The sequence below is a fragment of the Marmota monax genome, unplaced genomic scaffold (genome assembly GCF_021218885.2).
Source record: "Marmota monax isolate L192 unplaced genomic scaffold, Marmota_monax_Labrador192_F-V1.1 WCK01_AAM20220418_F8-fsc00370, whole genome shotgun sequence".
Taxonomy (NCBI): domain Eukaryota; kingdom Metazoa; phylum Chordata; class Mammalia; order Rodentia; family Sciuridae; genus Marmota; species Marmota monax.
In genome coordinates, this window is record NW_026693560.1 from 664814 (window position 1) to 683648 (window position 18835).

General features: G+C 61.6%; 1 protein-coding gene and 1 long non-coding RNA gene across 3 annotated transcripts; one reads left to right on the forward strand and one right to left on the reverse strand.

Annotated features, from left to right (window-relative positions):
- The first annotated feature begins 345 nt into the window (after window positions 1–345).
- On the forward strand, window positions 346–17087 carry Hdac11 (histone deacetylase 11). 2 transcript variants are annotated; one of them, XM_046458729.1, is made up of 10 exons: window positions 346–448; window positions 1234–1382; window positions 3393–3493; window positions 10074–10190; window positions 10829–10871; window positions 12126–12202; window positions 13080–13142; window positions 13967–14063; window positions 15240–15418; window positions 15561–17087. In XM_046458729.1, coding segments are annotated over exons 1-10 (1044 nt in total). In that variant the 5' UTR covers window positions 346–446; the 3' UTR covers window positions 15777–17087. The 2 variants fall into 2 exon arrangements, with proteins under 2 accessions (XP_046314685.1, XP_046314687.1); XM_046458731.2 differs by lacking the exon at window positions 346–448 and adding an exon at window positions 610–746.
- LOC124102435 (uncharacterized) lies at window positions 5762–7733 on the reverse strand. Its single transcript, XR_006854875.2, has 2 exons — window positions 6878–7733; window positions 5762–6431 (listed from the first exon to the last, which is right to left on the reverse strand). It is a non-coding gene; the product is annotated as an uncharacterized LOC124102435 (long non-coding RNA).
- Window positions 17088–18835: the final 1748 nt, after the last annotated feature.

Here is an 18835-nt window from a genome sequence, read left to right on the forward strand (position 1 = left end):
GGGAAAGCAGGTCTGAGCGGACTAGGAGAGCTCCCAGAGGGCGGCGCGCGGGGAGGCGGGACGAAGCGTGGCCACGCCCCCGGGGCGGGCCACGGCCGCACGTTCCTCTTGGATGCGCCGGAGTGAAATCCCACGCGGCCCGCCCCCCCGAAGGCGTGGCTTTACGAACGTTGCGGGATCCTATTGGGTATTCGTCTGAGGAGGGCGGGGCTTCGGGTTTGACGGGCGCTGGGGGCGAGGCCTCCTTTCTGCGTTCCAGTTCTGCGCGGGCTTTCATCCCTCTGTGACGCAGGCGCAGGCGCGGGGGGCGGAGTCGGGAGGAGCTCCGCCTCCCCGGCCGAGCAGGCCGCGGCTAGGGGCGTGTCCTGAGACGGCCCCGCCCCGCTCGCGCCCCGCCCTGCCCGGTGGCGGAGCGGCGGCCAGCGCTGGGAGGGCCCGGCCCCGCGATGTGAGTGAAGCAGGGGTGGGTGCGGATCGGGGCGCCAGCGCAGCCCGGGGGGTCCCCGGGGTCCCTGCGGGCAGGGGCGCGAGTGCGCGGCCGCCCCTCCGGCCCGCCAGGTGCGGGCCCCACTGTGGCGGGCGAGGGTCGCTGGGCCCGGTGCGCAGGCCAGCCCTCTGGTCGCCCCCTGGTCATCTCCGGATCGCAGGGACGGCCCCCGGAGCTGGCGGGGCGGCCTCGTGCGCGGCCTGCCCCAGCCCAGGCCCCGGCAGCTGTGCGGATGTCCCCACGGCGGCGGCCAGAGCAGGTTTCGGGTCCCCATGGGGCAGCTGCGCGGCTTGGGAGGAGGGGGACAGCTGCGTGGCCCCAAGTGATCCCCGCCCGGCCCCGGGGTGTGCCGCAGCTCCCCGAGCCCTGCCGTGCGCGCTCCTTGGATGCAGCCCTTGCAACAGCCGCCACCGCACGGCCTGGGCCTTGCAGGCCCACACACCTGGGTGCGCTGACGACTGCTGCACCGACTGGGCGTGTGACCTTGGGCACACCTGGTCCCTGGAGAGTCGGGTGCAATTGTGGCTCCTGCTCCTGCGGCTACTGGGAGGGAGGACTGGGTTGGAATCTGGTTCAGGGCCAGCCGCCAAGGGCTCCGTGCAGACCTGTTCCGATTCTGATTTCTGTTAAGAGGCCCTTGTCTGCAGCAGAGGGGGTCAGTGGGGGCTGATCAGGGAACAGGGAGGCTGCTTTGCACACCAGGGCTGACCCAGCTGTGTGTCTGTCCTCCCTCCTGTGCACGGAAGGCCACACTCCAGCCAGCTCTACCAGCATGTGCCAGAGACACACTGGCCCATCGTGTACTCCCCGCGCTACAACATTACCTTCATGGGCCTGGAGAAGCTGCACCCTTTCGATGCCGGGAAATGGGGCAAGGTGATCAATTTCCTAAAAGGTAGGGAAGGTTTCCTGGGGCCCTGCGTGGGCTTCCTCACCCCCCCGGGTCCTCCCCATCCTCATCCCCATCGGGAGCATCAGACTCTTGCCTCTGGATTCAACCATCACATTCCCTTACGCTCCTCCCTGTGGCAAAAGCATCTTCCAGAACAGACTCCCAAGCACAGACTCACCGTCTGTGGCTCCCCACTGCTGCGGATAAAGTCCCCCCTCTGCCCCACAGACCCAGATGGAGGAGCTGGCTAACGCTAGACCCAGGGACGTGGGAGTCTGAAGGACTCTAATACCCACTCAGAGAACCTGGGACCTGGGGCGCTTTTGCTCCAACGTTGTCTGATGACAGATGGGGAAACTGGGCCCAGAAAGGTTGCAAACATGCCTAAAACACACAGCATCCTGCGAGCCTGAAGCCAAGGGGAAGTCTGCAGGCCCCGCCCACTCCTGGCTTATCCTGGATGATTTTCCTTCAGAGCATCCAAAGTGATGCCCTGGGATCTGACTGTCCCTCCTGATCACACCATGGGCAAGGTCCCCTCTTGGGACCAGCCTGTCCTTGACACCTAAGCCCGGTTCTCTTTTTCACAAAAGCTAGAGCAAGGCTTGGCCCCTGAGTCCTGTGGAAAATAGGGTCCAACTGGAGATTAATAACACTGGCTGTTTTCCATCTTATATTTTTTAAATTTCTGGTTGTTTTTTCTCTCTGGCGAGTGAGACTGGCTTTCCACTTGCAGTAGGGGCTGGAGTGGGCATTCAGAGGAAAACAGGAAGCATAAACTCACAGGTGACAGGGACAGTGACAACCGAGGCCAGTTGAGAGGCAAGAGCCTGCCTGACGCTCACTCGGGAGTGGCCCTGCCTTCCTCAATGATGTCCTCCCTCACTGTCTGCTCGGCCCTTGTGGGGCTTCTGCATCACCCAGGATCTCAGCAGAAGAGTTCCTGTCTCCTTCTCCTAGGGGACAATAGTGAGGCCAGCTCACTCCTGGCTCCCGAGGATGAGCATGGGAGGGAGGCAGGAGCCATGGGGCGAGGGGCCTTGGATGCCCTGCTAAGGAAGGAGCCATGGAATATTCTGGAATGGAGTTCCTGCTTGGAGCTCTGTATAGAAAATGTATGGCACTAGTTGGTTCCCACCAGGGCTGATTTCTGTTGCTTTTTTATTTATTTGTACCTGGGATTGAACTCAGGGGCCCTCAACCATGAGCCCCCCTCCCCAGCCCTATTTTGTATTTTATTTAGAGACAGGGTCTCGCTGAGTTGCTTAGGGCCTTGCTAAGTGGCTGAGGCTGGCCTCCACCTTGCGATCCTCCTGCCTCAGCCTCCGGAGGGGCTGGGATTCTAGGCGTGGGCAGCTGCCACAGGTTCTACTTTTGCAAAATGGAGCAAATCTCGTCGACGTAAGGGAGATGGAAATCACGCCGTGTTGCCCAACACCAGTCACTTGCAACCCACTCTTGGGAGCCTGCCGGGCTCTTCATACCACCTGTTCCACTATTTACTGCATATTTTTAATGACTTCGCCTCTGGGTTGTTGTTGTTTTTTTGTTTTTTTTCTTAACAAACTTAAATTTGATAGAAGAGGAAACATTATGTCATCTAAATGGGAAAAGCCAGTCTCATGGGCCAAAAATAGAAGGTCATGGTTAAAACGAAGCCATGAAACAGCTACGTCATCCAGTCCTGGCTGGTGGCTGTGGCGCAACTGCCGCTCACCCTTGGTGACAGAGATGTGAGCGGAGGCCAGGTGGGCGTGGAGGAGAGGCCTGTGGCTGTCTTGGTGGCCTGGGAAGTCCGAGGTTTGCTGTGCGCGTAGGGTTCAGTGTCACCGTCACCCGAGGGCCTGGCGGTCATCCACCGTGGCCTGAGAGGCAGCCCGGGGTCAGGATGCCCCAGGCCCACCGTGCCCAGCTCTGGGGACAGGGCTGTGCAGGTCCAGGCTGCAGCCGGGGAGGGCCAGGTGGGCGGGGGCTGAGCAGGAGGAAGCAGCGCCGTCTGTCTGTCTGTTGCAGAGGAAAACCTGCTGTCAGACGGCATGCTGGTGGAGGCACGGGAGGCCTCGGAGGAGGACCTGCTGGTGGTGCACACGAGGCGCTACCTCAATGAGCTAAAGGTAGGCCGCTGGGGACCTGGGGCTCCTCCCACCAGGGGTGTGGCCAGAGTGGGCGCTGGGCCTCAGGCCACCCTCTCTGTTCCTATTGAAGGAGGAACATGGGAGTCACTTCTCTCTGGAGGAGAAGACAGAGGCCTCAGAAAGCCTTCTTGGTATGTAGTGAGCTCCCCTTGGTCAGGAGATGTGGAAACAGGGCTTTTCCCTGGGCACCGTGGCGCACGCCTATGATCCCAGTGGGAGGCTGAGGCAGGAGGATCGCAAGTCGGAGGCCAGCCTCAGCAATGTAGCAACTCAGCGAGACCCTGTCTCTAAATAAAATAGAAAAAGGGCTGGGGACGGGGCTCAGGGGGTAGTCAACCTGGGTTCAATCCCTGGTACCAAAAAGAAAGAAAGAAAAGAAGGAAAGAAACAAGGATTTTCTCCTGAACCTTCTGCTTCGTGGGACGCAGTCACTTCTACTTTGGTGACTTTCAGTCTGGGCTCCGCGAACAGATCTCAGAGACCCTGCTGGGATGACTGCAGTGGGGGAGAGGAGACCCTGTCCCCTGGCCCCATCCACCTCACCCTCTTCTGCTTCTGCCTGTTTTTATATTAGGCTGAACTCTAAGATTCAGTTCCAAGGACTTCTCATAAAGACTTGCCAAACCTGTTGGGCTCAAAACTAGTTTGACTCTGCCCAGGGACCAGCAGGGGACATAAAGAAGTTGGTGGGCAGGCGACAGACTAGGGCACACTGGAGGACTGCTATGGCTACTGTGCAGGTCCACGGTGCGTCCACGGTGGGCCCCGTGTGGCCAGTGCACCTGGCTTTCTAAGAGAAGCCGGAAATTCAGATGATTAAATGAGAGTTTCTTATTTATGAATGTGGCAACTCATTTTTTTTTCTTTTGGGCACCAGGGATTAAACCCAGGCTGCTTAACCCCTGAGCCCTGTCCCCAGCCCTTTTTATTTATATTTTATTTAGAGACAGGGTCTCGCTGAATCGCTCAGGGCTTTGCTTTTGCTGAGGCTGGCCTCCACCTTGCCATCCTCCTGCCTCAGCCTCCTGAGCCACTGGGATGACACTTGTGCTTGTTATAAGATTTTAAAATTCCACACAGAGACCAACCTGGGCCCCCCGGCTGCCCACTGAGGACCCGTCTCTGGAGGAGACCTCACAGCTCTTGTTAGTGGCTGAGGTTCCGAGGGCCCGGGCATTTAGGTCCCGTTAGTGGGAGCAGAGAGCAGGCGGGAGTGTGTGGCTGCTGGGGATCTGCTCCTACCAGCCAGCCTCGGGGTGGGGCCGTGTCAGCAAGGCCTGACCCCCAGCTGCCTGGCTGGACTCGCAGTGGACTCAGTCACGTGGGCGCCAGAGGTCAGCAGGCCCCTGCTGTGTGGGTAGAAAAGCGAGGCCCAGAGAGAGGCTGCGTCTGCTCAAGATGGCCGGGAGGGGTGACCCGGCAGGACATCCCACAGCCCTCGGGGCTCCCTGTCCTCCCCTCCTCCCAGGGTCCTCCCAGGGGACCCCAGTCAATAACCCAGGGGCTGCACCAGGAGGACACATCTGTCATGGTCCCAAGGGCCAGCGGAAGGCAGGGGCCGGAGGCGCTGAATGGGGCAGGGAGAGGTCAGATCAGAATGGAACCAAGATAAGACTGGGGTCAGGCTCCAGGTGCCCATTTGGGGAACTTCTAGGGAAGTGTCCATTCCTGGCCTCTTCCTTCCAAAAACCCGGGAGCAGCTTGCTTCGTGATAAAGAGTAATGATTTAAAGGTCTGAGCAGGGAGAGTCCTAGGTATAGACTGAGGCCGGAGGAGAACGCAGGCTTGGCACCTGAAGGGGAAAGTGAAGGTACTAGGTGGGCTGTCCATTTAGCATGGAGCTCCCTGGCAGCGAGAGCAAAAGGGGAAATGTGATGATTTCCAAGATGCCTACTGAGGAGAAGAACTGGTCAGGCCACACACGTTGCTCCATGCCAGTGGTGTGCTGAGCGCCAAGAGAATGCGGCTCAGGGTTCCTGCCTCTGTGGATTGGCCAGTCAGTGGTGGAGGCTTGAAACCAAGATAATCGCACAAGAGCATCTTAGTTCATCCCAGCCACTCAGGAGGCTGAGGCAGGAGGATCGCAAGTTGGAGGCCAGCCTCAGCAAAAGCGAGACCCTAAGCAGCTCAGCAAGACCCTGTCTCTGAATAAACTACAAAGTGGGACTGGGGACAGGGCTCAGGGGTCGAGGGCCTCTGAGGTCAATCCCTGGTACCAAAAAAAAAAAGAGAGAGAGAGAGAGAGCATCAAGTAAGGAGGTGAGGTTTAAATTGTCACCAGAGACAACAAAGAGGTGACAAGCCAGTGGAGCTGTGAAGGGAGAAGGTGCCACAGACTGGGAAGGGGAGGGGTCTTGGTTTCCCATGGAGGGGAGGGACCCCCTGGTGGCCAGGGAAGGTTGGGCTATCGGGAGAGGCTTGGCTGTGGGGGACGAGGTGCCGGGTGGCCTGCAGTGGCCCCGTCCGTGGCTGTTCTCTGTGAGTTACGTAATGGTCACCCTGTCCCCTGCTGTGTCCCTCTCTGTCCTCACCCCAGTTCTGGGCTTCATGCCCGGCCCTGCAGGAGTGTCCATGCACAGGGCACCGAGGAGAAAAGCCATCAGATGTTTGCAACAAAACATCAGAGCAGGGAAACCTGTGTTTACTGAGCACCTACTGTGTGCAAGGTCCAGAGGTGCCCATGGAGGGAGGCAGTTGGGCTCGGCCAGTGCTGGGCTCCTGCCTTCAGCGGACTTCCATGACCCTTTGTCTTGCGGTCCGGGTCCGTGCTGGGCAGCATGGGCATGTGTCCTTGGGCACCCTGTGCCAGGCTGTGCCGGTCACACGCCACTCCAGTGGACGCCCAGGAGCCCAACATTGTTGTGGGTGCTGCAGGGCTAGGATGGAACATAGGAGGCCAACTCCTTTCCCTGTGGAGCTGAAAGGTTGGAAAGCCAGTCAACAAACAAAATTACCAAGTAATGGAGTCACCAACCTCAGCTCCTGGGGGCAGAAGTCCCTGGTAGAGGGGGAGCGAAAGGGAACTTGGAGTCAGTCAGTCTCTCTGTCTCTCCCTCTCCTCTTCCCTCTCTCCTCTTTAAAACTATTTTGATAAAATTCATGGCTGGGCCAAGTGGAAATCCCATTGCCAAATTCAAGCTCATAAAGATTTACCCCTAGGATGGGCGCAGTGGCCCACGCGTGTCATCCCAGCGGCTGGGGAGGCTGAGGCAGGAGGATTGTGAGTTCAAGGCCAGCCTCAGCAACTGCGAGGCCCTAAGCAGCTCAGTGAGGCCCTGTCTCTAAATAAAATACGAAATAGGGTTGGGGACGGGGCCAGTGGTCGAGTGTCCCTGGGTTAAGTCCCCGATGCCTAAGACTTACCGTCCACGTGGTGTGAGGTTAGAGTCCAGCTTCATCCTTTTCCACGTGGGTGTCCAGTTCTCTCAGGGAGAGTGTTTTCTTTCCTCCGTCAAATGGTCCCGGTACCTGGTGGAGAGATGTCACAGGTGTGTGGACCTGTTCCTGGGCTCCCACGTCCATGCCCCTGACCCCTGGGTCTGCCGTCTGTCAGCCGGCCTCATCCCTGGGTCTCTGTAACAGGTCTCGACGTGTGGACTCCCAAACCAACTTGGTCCTTCTGTTTCCAGATTGTTTTGGCCACTTGGGCTTCTTTGAGAGTCCGTATGCATTATAGGGTCCACTTGTCCCTTTTCTGACAGGGACTGCCTCCAGTCTGTGGGCCTCCTCGGGAGGTCCTGCCTCTTCCCCGTGTTTGGTCTCCCGATCCATGAACATGGGATGTCTTTCCGTTCGCTGAGGTTTTCTTTCATCTCTTTCAGGGGTGTTTTCTAGTTTTCCGTAGCTCAGTCTTTCACCTTGTGGTTAAATTCATTCTCAAGCATGTTGATTCTTCTCGAAGCTATTAATGGAACGGCCTCCTTGGTTTCGTTTTTAGAGAGACAACTGATTTTTGCACATGGATCTTATATCCTGCAACCTTGCCGTGTTGTTCTCACGTCAGTGTTTGCGTGTGTACATTCTCCAGGATCTTCTGAATCTGTCATCGTGCCCTCTGTGGATAGACTGAGTTTTACTTTCTAATCTGGGTGCATTTTTATTTATTTTTCTTGCTTAATTGCTTAGGCTTGACCCTCTAATACTGTGTTGAGTAGAAACGGCAAAGCAGGCAACTTTGTCTTAGCACTGACTTTAGGTGGAAAGTCGTTTACCATTATGATATTCACTGTGGGTATTGTTTGATTTATTTTGTTTTGGGGTGTAGGTTAAAAAATAAATGCCCTTTGGCCAGGCACGATGGCACACTCCTGTCATCCCAGCAACTTGGGAGGCTGAGGCAGGAGGATCGCAAGTTGGAGAACAGACTCAGTAACTTAGCATGGCCCTCAGCAATTTAGCAAGACCCGGTCTCAAAATAAAAAATAAAAAGGCCTAGGGATGGCCGGGTGTAGTGGCATACTCCTCTAATCCCAGCGGCTCAGGAGGCTGAGGAAGGAGGATCACAAGGTGGAGGCCAGCCTCAGCAATTTAGCAAGGCCCTGAGCAACTCAGTGAGACCCTGTCTCTAAATAGAATGTAAAAAGGGCTGGGGACAGGGCAGAGTCACTTCCACGGGAACAGTGGGGTGGCCGGTCCCCCCTTGACCATACTCCTGGGTCCGGACCTCTGTGAGGATGTCCGCAGGGGAGACCCAGCCGCAGGAGAGTGGGGTCTCTGCAGCAGGGCGGGTGGGCAGAAGGTTCCAGAGTGGGCCTGGCCGTGTGCCCTGCAGACGTGGCCCCCCACTGAGGCTAGCCGGGTGGAGGCCCTGACTCCTGGCCACCGTCTGGCGGGACCTCCCACCCTGCCTGGCCCAGGGGTCCCGGGCGTGGCCTCAGGTCGGTCCTGACCACCCGCGTGGCTCGTCCCAACCTGTGCCTGCCAGTGCCACCCGGGGCTTTGGGATCCGATGTCCCCGATGTCCCCGATGTCCCTGGTGTGGACTGCGCTTTGGCCTGTGTGACATATTCTCAGTGCTATGCTGCTGCCCTTGGGCCACCACAGCCTTAAGAGCAGAGCCAGGGGTGGGGACCCGGCTGGGGGCAGTTCCAGGAGCATCCTGGGCGGGGAGGGCAGGCAAGGTGCTGCCACCGTAGTGAGGGACGCAGTGACCACCGGGGACAAGTGCTGCAGGAAGGGAGAGCCGAGGGGCTCAGGGCAGCCCAGGTCCGGGTAGTGGAGATGGCCGAGGACAGGCCCCTGCGACAGGTGTCCGTTCCAGGGCCTCACTTGAGGCCCTGTTTGCAGATGGGGAGCCCAAAGCACAGAGAGGGCAAGGGCTGTGTCCAAAATCACACAGCCCAGGGCAGGGCCCAGGGAAGAGGCTGCTGCCGGCCTGTCCCCGCCCCACTTCTGTCCAGCCTGGCCCCAGAGCCGAGCCCTTGCTGGGTGGGGTTAGCAGAGGGCCTCCTGTGCCTCGCCCTCTGCTTCACACTGGAGCAGCTTGGGACACCACTCCCAACTGCAGCCTCCCCACTGCTGCAGCGACAGTGTGCACGGGCAGGACCCGCCCAGGACGGTCACCCACCGCCCTGCAGGGATGCTGACCCCCTGAGACCGTCCCCAGCCCTGTTTAATTTAATTTAGATTCAGGGTCTCCCTGAGTTGCTCAGGGCCTTGCTAAGTGGCTGAGGCTGGCCTCCAACTTGCCATCCTCCTGCCTCAGCCTCCTGAGCCGCTGGGATGACAGGTAGCGCACAGGTAGCCTGGCCCCGGCTCCCGGCTTCTCTTGATCATGGACTTGAGCCTCCTGCGAGGCTGAGCGGCCTGGCCTGAGGGTGGGCGCCCAGGAGGCTGGTGCTAGTGCTTGCAAGGTGAGTGACTTGTGCCTGGACATGTCACTGGGCCCTGTGGGGCTCTTGCAGGAGTTGGTGACAGGGAAAGTGCCCTGGATGCATCTCAGGCAGGCAGGGTTGGGGTCAGTGCGTGATGTGTGTGCCCGGGGACCTGGCCATCGCAGGCGTATGCTGGGGGTCTGGGGGTCTGAGACCCCTGGAGAGGCCTCTGGGTCCTTCACTTACCCCCTCAAGAGCAGAAGACTGAGCAGGCCGGCCTAGGTCCACCCGGCTGCAGTTCTTGCTGTGGACACCAGAGGGCACCCACGGGCTTCAGGCGCCCAGGACCCTGGGGCTGACCTGGTCCTGCAGCCTGGCCTGGGAGGGGCCGGTGGCCGTAGCAGCCCTGCCCTCCCTCCGACTGTCCCACCCTCTGTCCCTTCCTTCCATGGTGGAGACTGAACCAGGGGTTCTTCACCCCCGAGCCCCGTCCCCAGCCCTTTTCATTTCATTTAGAGACAGGGCCTCGCTGAGTTGCTCAGGGCCTCGCTGGGTTGTTGAGGCTGGCCTCCAACTCGTGATCCTCCTGCCTCAGCCTCCTGAGCTGCTAGGATCGCAGGCCAGTGCGCTGTGCCTGGCCCTGGCTCTCACTTCCTGCCACAGGAAGTGCATTTACCCAGGGAGCCCAAGTCCGTCCCGGGCGCTGAGGGGAGTCTCACTTCCTGGGTCCTCCTCTCTCTCCACAGTGGTCCTTCGCGGTCGCCACCATCACAGAGATCCCTCCTGTCATCTTCCTCCCCAACTTCCTTGTGCAGAGGAAGGTGCTGCGGCCCCTTCGGATCCAGACAGGAGGAACCATCATGGTAGGTAGGGTGGGCCCACCAGGTGCCTCTCCTGCCCTGCAGTGCCCGCCCCCACTCAGGGTGGAGAGCAAAGCCCTAAATGTCACTCAAACCGCAGAAGAGGGACCCTTTCTCCAAGACCCTTGCCCATCTGGGGACCTTAGAATTCACTGTTCCTTCCCCGCATTCCGGTCGCCATATTTGCTGGTGTAGAAGGTGCCTCTAACCCCCAGAGCATGTTCTGCGGGGCTTGGTGGCTAAGCCTGTGATCTGAGCTATTCTGGAGGCTGGGGCAGGAGGATCGCAAGGTGGAGGCCAGCCTCAGCCACTTAGCAAGGCCCTGAGCAACTGAGAGAGACCCTGTCTCTAAATAAAATATGACAAGGGCTGGGGATGGGGCTCAGGGGTTGAGCAGCCCTGGGTTCAATTCCTGGGACCCAAACAAACAAAATCAAATCACCCTCTTCTGGTGATAAGTCCTCAGTTTGATTCTGCCCCCCTGCCCAGTCGCAGGTTTGGCCCAGGAAGGGCTGAGTGGGCTGGGGCTGGGGTGGGTGGCTCCTGCGTCCTCCCCCGGTGGCCACAGGGAGCTGGCTGGAACCCCGTGGGTGGAGCGGGTGGAGGGGCCGCCTCACCTCACTCTCTGCTTGTCCCCGAAGGCGGGAAAGCTGGCGGTGGAGCGCGGCTGGGCCATCAACGTAGGTGAGTGCCCCGTGGAGCTGGCCTGAGGGGGGCTGGGGACAGGAAGGGACTAGAGGTAGCCACCCTGAATTCCTTATGCAGGGACCTGGAGGCACCCTCAGGGCACCTGGTAAGTGGGACCCTCACCTAGAGAGTTCCCCAGCCTCCCTCCAGAGAGCCTGCCTGTCCCCTAGGCAGGTCGCTAGGACACCTGCCTCCACATGGCCCCTGAAAGGCTCCATCTGCCCAGCCGCTCAGGAGGCTGAGGCAGGAGGACTGAGAGTTGGAGGCCAGCCTCAGCAAAAGTGAGGCCCTGAGCAGCTCAGCGAGACCCTGTCTCTAAATAAAATAGAAAAAGGGCTGGGGACGGGGTCAGGGGTCAGGTGCCCCCGAGTTCAGTCCCCAGTACCCCCCTTGCCCCCACAAAAAAAGAAAGAAAGGCTCTGGTGTCCCCAGGGCCTGGGCTGGTCACACGTCGGTGGGCAGACGCACCTTCTCAGGGCCCAGCGCCTCCTGGCCCCTGGACTTTCGCACAAGCTTGGCTCCCTCGCCCCATCACTCCCTCTTGGGGACACAGCACTCACAGTCTGCGGAGCCCCCTGGTGTCCTCTCCTACTTGAGGCAGCCCAGTTCCCACCAGGAGGCTCCTGTGGGCCTTGGCCGTGACCTCCTTCTGGTCACCTCTGGGTGCTGATGCCCAGAGATGGTGTCATGGTGACCTGCGCAATTGAGGGCCCCTGATGCCCTCCAGGGGACTCCATGGCACAGGGCCCGTCTCCCGTGGAAAGTCTGGTGGTCTGGCCGAAGGTCCGGGTCCTGGCCCAGCCAGGTTCAGATCCTGCTTCTGCCCTGACCTAGCTGTGTGACCCTGGGCAAACTGCTGACCCTCTCTGTTTTAAAGTCTCCTCTTTAAAAGGGCCTAGTGGTGACAGTGCCCTCTTCGGGGCTGTTGGGAGTCTCCAGCCAGCTGGGCCCTGGGAGGAGCCCCGAGGGGGCGGCCACTGCCTTGTGACCCAAGCACAGTGACCTGGTTGGTGGGAGGGCTGCGCCCCCTCGGATGTGGCCCCCAGGGCAGGTGTCGGTCTGTTCAGAGCAGCCTGCGGCCAGGTCCCTCAGGAGTTGCAGGGTGGCTGTGGGCTCCCAGCCCGGGCAGATGACCATCTCTCTGCCCACCTGGGGCTGGAGGGGACTTTCCAGGGCTGGAGGGGGACCGTGGAGGGGACCAAGCCCCTGGTGGCCCTGACCGTGGCCCTGACCGCTGTCTGCCTTCTGCAGGGGGCGGCTTCCACCACTGCTCTAGCGACCGGGGCGGGGGCTTCTGTGCCTACGCGGACATCACACTGGCCATCAAGGTGTGTCCCCGAATGCGGGTGGGGACCAGGCTCCAGGGGCCCAGGGTCCTGAGTTCTATGGGGCCAGGCATTGACCGGGGTTGGTCAGTGAGGTAGGGGACCAGGGGGCCAAGGGGGTATAGCGAGGGACCCAACAACAGGGACCTGGCAGCAGCCGGCGCCCACCGTGCGCCCAGCCCCGCCAGCTGTCCCCCACGGCTGGACCCTACACGGGGGACTCCCAGGGAGACTGAGGCCCAGCGGGGCTTGTCACGCACCAGAGTGAGCTGGGGGGTGGCCCTCAGGACTGCCGGTCCCCAGAGCCCCCAGCCACTCTGCAGTGGCCTCCTGCTGGGTGTGGGGACGGGCAGGGGCTCAGCCACCATGGCCCTCGAGAGGGGGGGAGCACAGAGACCCAGGGGAGGGCAGGAGGGGAAGGAGGGAGACTTCCAGAGGAGGCTCGAGGGCTCGGCCCTGCAGGAGGCAAAGCCTGGGGAAGCTGGGCCTCCGGGCCCATCTGTCATCCCAGCAGCTGGGGAGGCCGAGGCAGGAGGCTGGCAAGGTGGAGGCCAGCCTCAGCCAAAGCAAGGCCCTCAGCAGCCCAGCGAGACCCTGTGTCTAAATAAAACACAGAACATGGCTGGGGACGGGGCTCAGAGGACAAGGTCCCCCGGCCCTAGTGTCAGAAAGGCTGGGGTCCCCCAACTTCTGTGCGTTTCCAGGGGAGTGTGGGGAGGCCCGGGATCTGACCACTGCCCACACAGCTCTCCCGGGAAGTGACCTTCGGGCCCACTGGCGAGAGGGCCTGCGGCCTGTGCCCTCGTGTCCCCCTGCCCTCGCGTCCCCCTGTCCTCTGCCCTGCCGGGTCCTCATGCCTGCCCTCCCCTCCCTTTGGCAGTTTCTCTTTGAGCGAGTGGACGGCGTCTCCAAGGCCACCATCATCGACCTCGATGCCCATCAGGTGAGCGCCCGTGGGAGCCCCGTCCCGCATCCCCCGTGGCAGGGGATACCCTCCCTGTGTCCCCAGCAGCTCCTGTCCACCCCAACCCTGCGCGGAGGGTTCCCTCCTTCCAGGGACGTCCTGCATGAGGCCTCTGTCCCCTCCTCTGCTTCTCAGGCCCGGTTGGAGGGACTCTCTGTCCCTGTGCCCTCCCAGCCCACCCAGGGGGACAGGTCCTGCTTTTGGGTCCTCCCTCCCTCCTCACCGTCACCACACAGTGGCTCGTCCTGAGCCAAGGTCTGATGGTGCTCTATACCCTGCTGTGGCTCCCTACTGCTTGCCAACCATTTGAGTGCCGCCTCCTGCACGGCGCGGATGAGCTCCGGGGACCCTTGTCCCTTAGGCAGAGGCTCACACACAGTTCCCAGGCCCCCCGAGGCCCCTGGGCCTCACTTCTTGGGCTCCTTCTTTTCGGGACTGTGAGCAGGGTGGGATGGAGCGGCCCCTCCTGCTCTCCTCCTTTAGTGGCCCTGGGCTGGCTGGGCTCCCTCAGGTTAGGTGACACTGCTCAGCCCTTTACAGCTGGCTTTTCTTACCCCTGATCCCACCTGGCGCCCGCAGACTCGAGCAGGAGGCGGGGTGGGGACTCCCTAGAGGCCCGGCTTCCTTGGGGTCCTCCTGTAGATCGGAAGCCAGGTCCCAGTCTGGATCCCAGCCACGGAGGCTTCTGTCCTCAAGGGCAAGCTACACTGCCCAGTACAGGGGAGTGTCACACGGGAGGGTGGGGTGGGCGAGTCCTGCGTCCCCAGGGCTCCTGCCCGAGAGCAGCCTCCGTGTCCTCCCAGGGCAACGGGCACGAGCGGGACTTCATGGACGACAAGCGTGTGTATATCATGGACGTCTACAACCGCCACATCTACCCCGGGGACCGCTTTGCCAAGCGTAAGCTGCTGTCCCCTGCATCCCCAATGCACGCTTACTCGGATGGGGCTACCTCCCCGAGGTGTCCTACATTCCAAACCCCATAGAAGTCTCCTCCTTTTTCCTCAGTATCCCTACAAGGTGGGGGTTGTTCCCCTTTGACACATAAGGACACTGGGACCTGAAGAAGCCAGGCACAGTGGTACATGCCTGTAATCCCAGCAGCTCGGGAGGCTGAGGCAGGAGGATTGGGAGGTAGAGGCCAGCCTCAGCGACTTAGTGAGGCCCTGAGCAACTCAGCGAGGCCCTGTCTCTAAATATAAAAAGAACTGGGGACGTAGCTCAGGGGTTAAGGTCCCCTGGGTTCAATCCCCGGGACCAAAAATAAAAAAATAAAAATAAATAAATGAAGTCACTAGACCCACCTAAGACCACAGTGTCCATATGTCAGGGGGAGCCAGTGGACAGACAAGAAAAGAGGAGACACAAAATAAGATGGCAAAATAAGTTCTAGTGCACGTTCCTGAAAAATGAAGGAAAGTGGGTTAAACCCGTCCACCAAAAGGCCGGGATGCCCAGATGAGGCTGGAGGGCGGGAACCTGCCCGTTCTGCAGGCAGGGACCTGGGACCCTCAGCTTTTCACCTCTGTGACAAAACACCTGAGGTGGCCACCTTACAGGAAGGACAGGTGGGTCTGGATCGGTGTTTTGGGGGCTCAGGTCTGTGGACCTTTGGCTCCATGGCTTGGGGCCTGTGGCAGAGCAGCAGGTCATGGCCAGGAGCACATGGGCAGCAGAGACAGAGCAGTGGAGCCCCGCCCCCAGTGACGTCACTTCCTTTCGCTTGGCTCCACCTCTCAAAGGTTCAGCCACACCCCCAGTGACATCACTTCCTTCCATTTGGCTCTGCCTCTTAAAGGCCCTGCCACGCTCCCAGTGACATCACTTCCTTCCATTTGGCTCCGCCTCTTAAAGGTCCAGCCCCTTCTGGTGCTTCCACAGGTTGTCTACCAGCCTTTCTCCCCTGGGCCTGGGTGGTACCCCACACCCAGACCATAACAGGGCCACTGCTGCCTGGGGTGCGGGTGAGTCTGCCACGAGTGTGGTCCAAGTGACTGAGCCCCGACGGCTCACGGGCTTCCCCATCCTGAGCCCCAGTCCTCCTGCACATGGGCACTCTGTGTCCCCCTGTCCCAGAGGCCATCAGGCGCAAGGTGGAGCTGGACTGGGGCACGGAGGACGAGGAGTACCTGCACAAGGTGGAGAGGAACATGGAGAAGGCCCTGCAGGAGCACAGCCCGGACGTGGTGATCTACAACGCTGGTACCGATGTCCTCGAGGGGGACCGCCTCGGGGGACTGGCCATCAGCCCAGAGGTAGGTCCTGACACTGGCGGGGGGCACGGGCTCTGGGGGATTCTGCAGCAGCAGGAAAGCTGGGAGCCTGTGGGTGGAAGCCACAGCAGGCCGGAGAAGGGCTAGATCTGCAGCAGGACTTCCACTCCCCATCCCCGCGCAGGGCATCGTGAAGCGGGACGAGCTGGTGTTCCGGGTGGTCCGAAGCCGGCAGATCCCTATCCTCATGGTGACCTCGGGGGGCTACCAGAAGCGCACGGCGCGCATCATCGCCGACTCCATCCTCAACCTGCGCAACCTGGATCTCATCGGACCCCAGTCGCCCAGCATCTCCACCCAGAGCTCAGACACCCCGCTGCTCTCGCCCTCGGTATCGTGACCTGCGCTGCGCTAGGTGGCACCAGCCTGTCTCCGGCCCGCCACCACCTGCTCTAGTGCCGTGTCCACCCTGTGGGGCCCTAGGCGCCCAGCGCACCGAGGGGAAGGAGGGCCGAGCCGTCCCCGCCTGGGCCAGAGGAGGGCCCGCCGCGGCCCCTCTGCTCCCCGCCCGGGTCCCTAGTCCCCGTGGGCAGGACAGCGGCCAGGCAAGATCCCCTGGGGTCCAGGGTCGGACCAGGCCCTGTGGAGGCCGCAGGTCTTCAGAGCAGGAGAGGAGGCCAGGAGGCCAGGGGGCCCTGTGGTTTGGACACGTCCTGGTCGGTGACACAGAGGAAGTCCCCATCTCCACCCTGCTGGGCTCTCCCCCCAGTCGCAGGTGGCTGTCCCACTGTCCATGCCTCAGGTGTCAGGAGCCACGCTGCCCAGGACAGCCCAGCGCCAGGCGCCCGGGGTCCTATGTCCCCAGCCGTGTGACGTGGGACCTGGGGCAGGGACGCAGGGGGGCTCTCCAGTCTGGGGTCCCCCCAATAAAGCAAGGTCTGGGCCTGCTCCTGTGAGGTCCCCGTGTGGTGATGAAGAGGGGGGGCCTCAGGACACCCCGTGGCTCGCCCACTCAGCCGCAGGGGCAGGTCCTGGGGACGACCTGTCAGCTCAGAAGGGGCCTGGAGGGGTGTGGGGGGACAGGGAGGCGGCTGGGGAGGGGACACGAGGGAAAGTGGGGCCAAGCCAGGTCCCACAGAACCGAGGCCCCAGGGGGGGTGTCCAGGGTGGTGGCAGCGAGGTCTCTGTCCCAGGCTGGTGGCAGCTGGGGTGGGTCCTGGGCCTGCATCTCCAGTGGCCTCACCCCGAGTCCCCAGGTCCTCCTTCTGTCCCCATGCACAGAGCCGAGTGCCTGCCTCTGGCCCGTCCGCCACCTCTGCCCTGAAGGGGACACTCAGAGTCCCCTCGGGTGTGGGGTGACGGGAGCGCCACCCCTCCAAGCCAGTGACTGCCACCTAGCCCCGGGCACGGTGTGGGGGGGTGGGGACACTGGTCAGCTGACCTCGCCCACCCTCCAGGTGCATCCACGGGCTCCTGCAGTGTCCCTCGCACCCCGTGCTGGGGCCGGGCAGGGTCCCCCGATCCCAGGCTGTCCCCACACCACCCCCTGCAGCAGAGCCCAGGCCCAACAGGGTCCCTTCCCCCGTGGTGACCTGGATCTGACCCAAGGGCCCCAAAGCCACCTATGCCCAGTGCGGGCCGGGGACCTCCAGGCTGCGGTTTGTCACTGTGGGGCTTCTGTCCCCGAGACCCATAAAGGCTCTTGACTGGACTGGCTGCCGTGTCTTCTTGGGGTGAGTCCCCTGCCTCCCAGGGACTAAGGGGACAGACGGGAGCCCAGGGCGGTGACCCCACGTGGGCTGCTGTCCATCTTAGTGTCTGGGCTGAGGCCACTGGGGTTGGGGTCTGGGAGGGCGGGAGGGGAGGGTCTCTGGCCCTGGGGTCTGTGTGAGCCCATGAGGGGATTGGAGGCAGGTGGGGACTGAGTGTCAAAGGTGTCCCTCGGCGACCCCTCCTGGGTGGGAGCAGGGTGACCCCTCAGAGTCCACAGAGTGCCAAGGACAGGGACGTCAGGGCTGGGGACAGGCCAGCAGTGGGTTCTGCCGACCTTGACTGTGCCACCAAGGGCCTGGGCCTTTCCAGCCGTCCACAGAGGCCACCCTCCGGCTCCAGGCCCTCTGGGGGGAGGACAGTTGGTGTCCATCGACCCATAGCTGTGGGGGGCGGTCAGGACCAGAGCCTCACTCCCAGAGGCTGGGAGCCCTTTCCCCCGTGCACAGGGACACTCCCTCCAGGAACGGGGACCCTACCCTGGGAGTGACCGCAGGGTCACAGGGCACCCAGGACTGTTAGCCTGAGGGCCACGAACAGTGTCCTGTTGGCCAGCATCGAGGCCACTGCAAGTCAGGCCTGGTCATGGGATCTGTGCGCCTTGCTGTGCCCCACGGAGCAGGGTGTGGTGGCCACGCCTGTCATCCCAGCGACCTGGAGGCTGAGGCAGGAGGATCACAACTCGGAGGCCAGCCTCGGGCACTTAGCAAGGCCCTCAGCAGCTCAGGGTGACCCTGTCTTTAAATACAGAACAGGGCTGGGGACAGCCCAGGGTGAGGCACCAGCACTCAGTCCCTGGTCACAGGTTAAGGCACCAAGTTCACGAAGAGGTCGAGGCTGGCCTGGAAAGATGTCACCAAACGGGAGCCCGTGATTGACAGCCTCAGCCAGACCAGCCCTTAGCGCCTGTCCCCTGTAGGAGTCCCTCCGAAGCCCCCCGGGCTGGGCCATCTGGGGCTTCCAGGACACCGGCTCTGATTGACAGTTGCCCCCCCCCCAGGGGTCACAGGGTCCCCATCCTGAGCCTCAGGGCTGGAGCCGGTGTGCAGGGTGCAGATGGCAACTCAGCCTGGGTGACGCAGATGCTTCCTGGGTGCAGTGTCCCTCCCTTGTCCCCGTGGTCCCCTGGTCCCCAGCTCCAGGCCTGGAAGTCACTTGCATAAAGGATTTTGTAACTTTTCCCACGTGGGGGGAGGGGCCGGCAAGGGCTCTCCGACAGCAGCCAGCTGTCACAGTGCCACCAACAACGGGGAACCCCCTGAGGCTGGGCTAAGAGGCCCCGCCACGGGGTGGGGAAGAGACGGGCCACCCTGCCGCCTGGGCACAGGCACTGGCTCGTCCCCACCCGCCCAGCGGGACTCCCGGGCCTCCCTGGTCAGCCAAGCCGCTGGGTGGGGGCCAGGGCCGCCTGCCCGGAGCTGGCTTCATGGAGCTCAGCGACACTGGCCGGGGACACCCGCTAAAGGCTCAGGACAACGTGGGGAGGCTCCGTGCCACCTGGGAGTGAGACTGTCACAGATTGTCAGGACACCTCGCTATGACACCTCCCGTTTACAGGTGAGTTCGCCCATTTGTGAAATGGGAGAGTGCCTACTGTATACACGTCACGGAGGTGAAGGGCAGATGAGGGTTTATAGGTTAAGGAAACAGAACTGATGTGCCCAAGGTCACAGGGTCACACAGCCAAGC

Excerpts from the sequence above, each read along its gene's own strand:
- Hdac11 (XM_046458729.1), top strand. Across the intron at positions 3,494-10,073 it reads GCTACCTCAATGAGCTAAAG|TGGTCCTTCGCGGTCGCCAC; the intron begins GTAGGCCGCTGG and ends CTCTCTCCACAG. Across the intron at positions 10,191-10,828 it reads AGACAGGAGGAACCATCATG|GCGGGAAAGCTGGCGGTGGA; the intron begins GTAGGTAGGGTG and ends TTGTCCCCGAAG.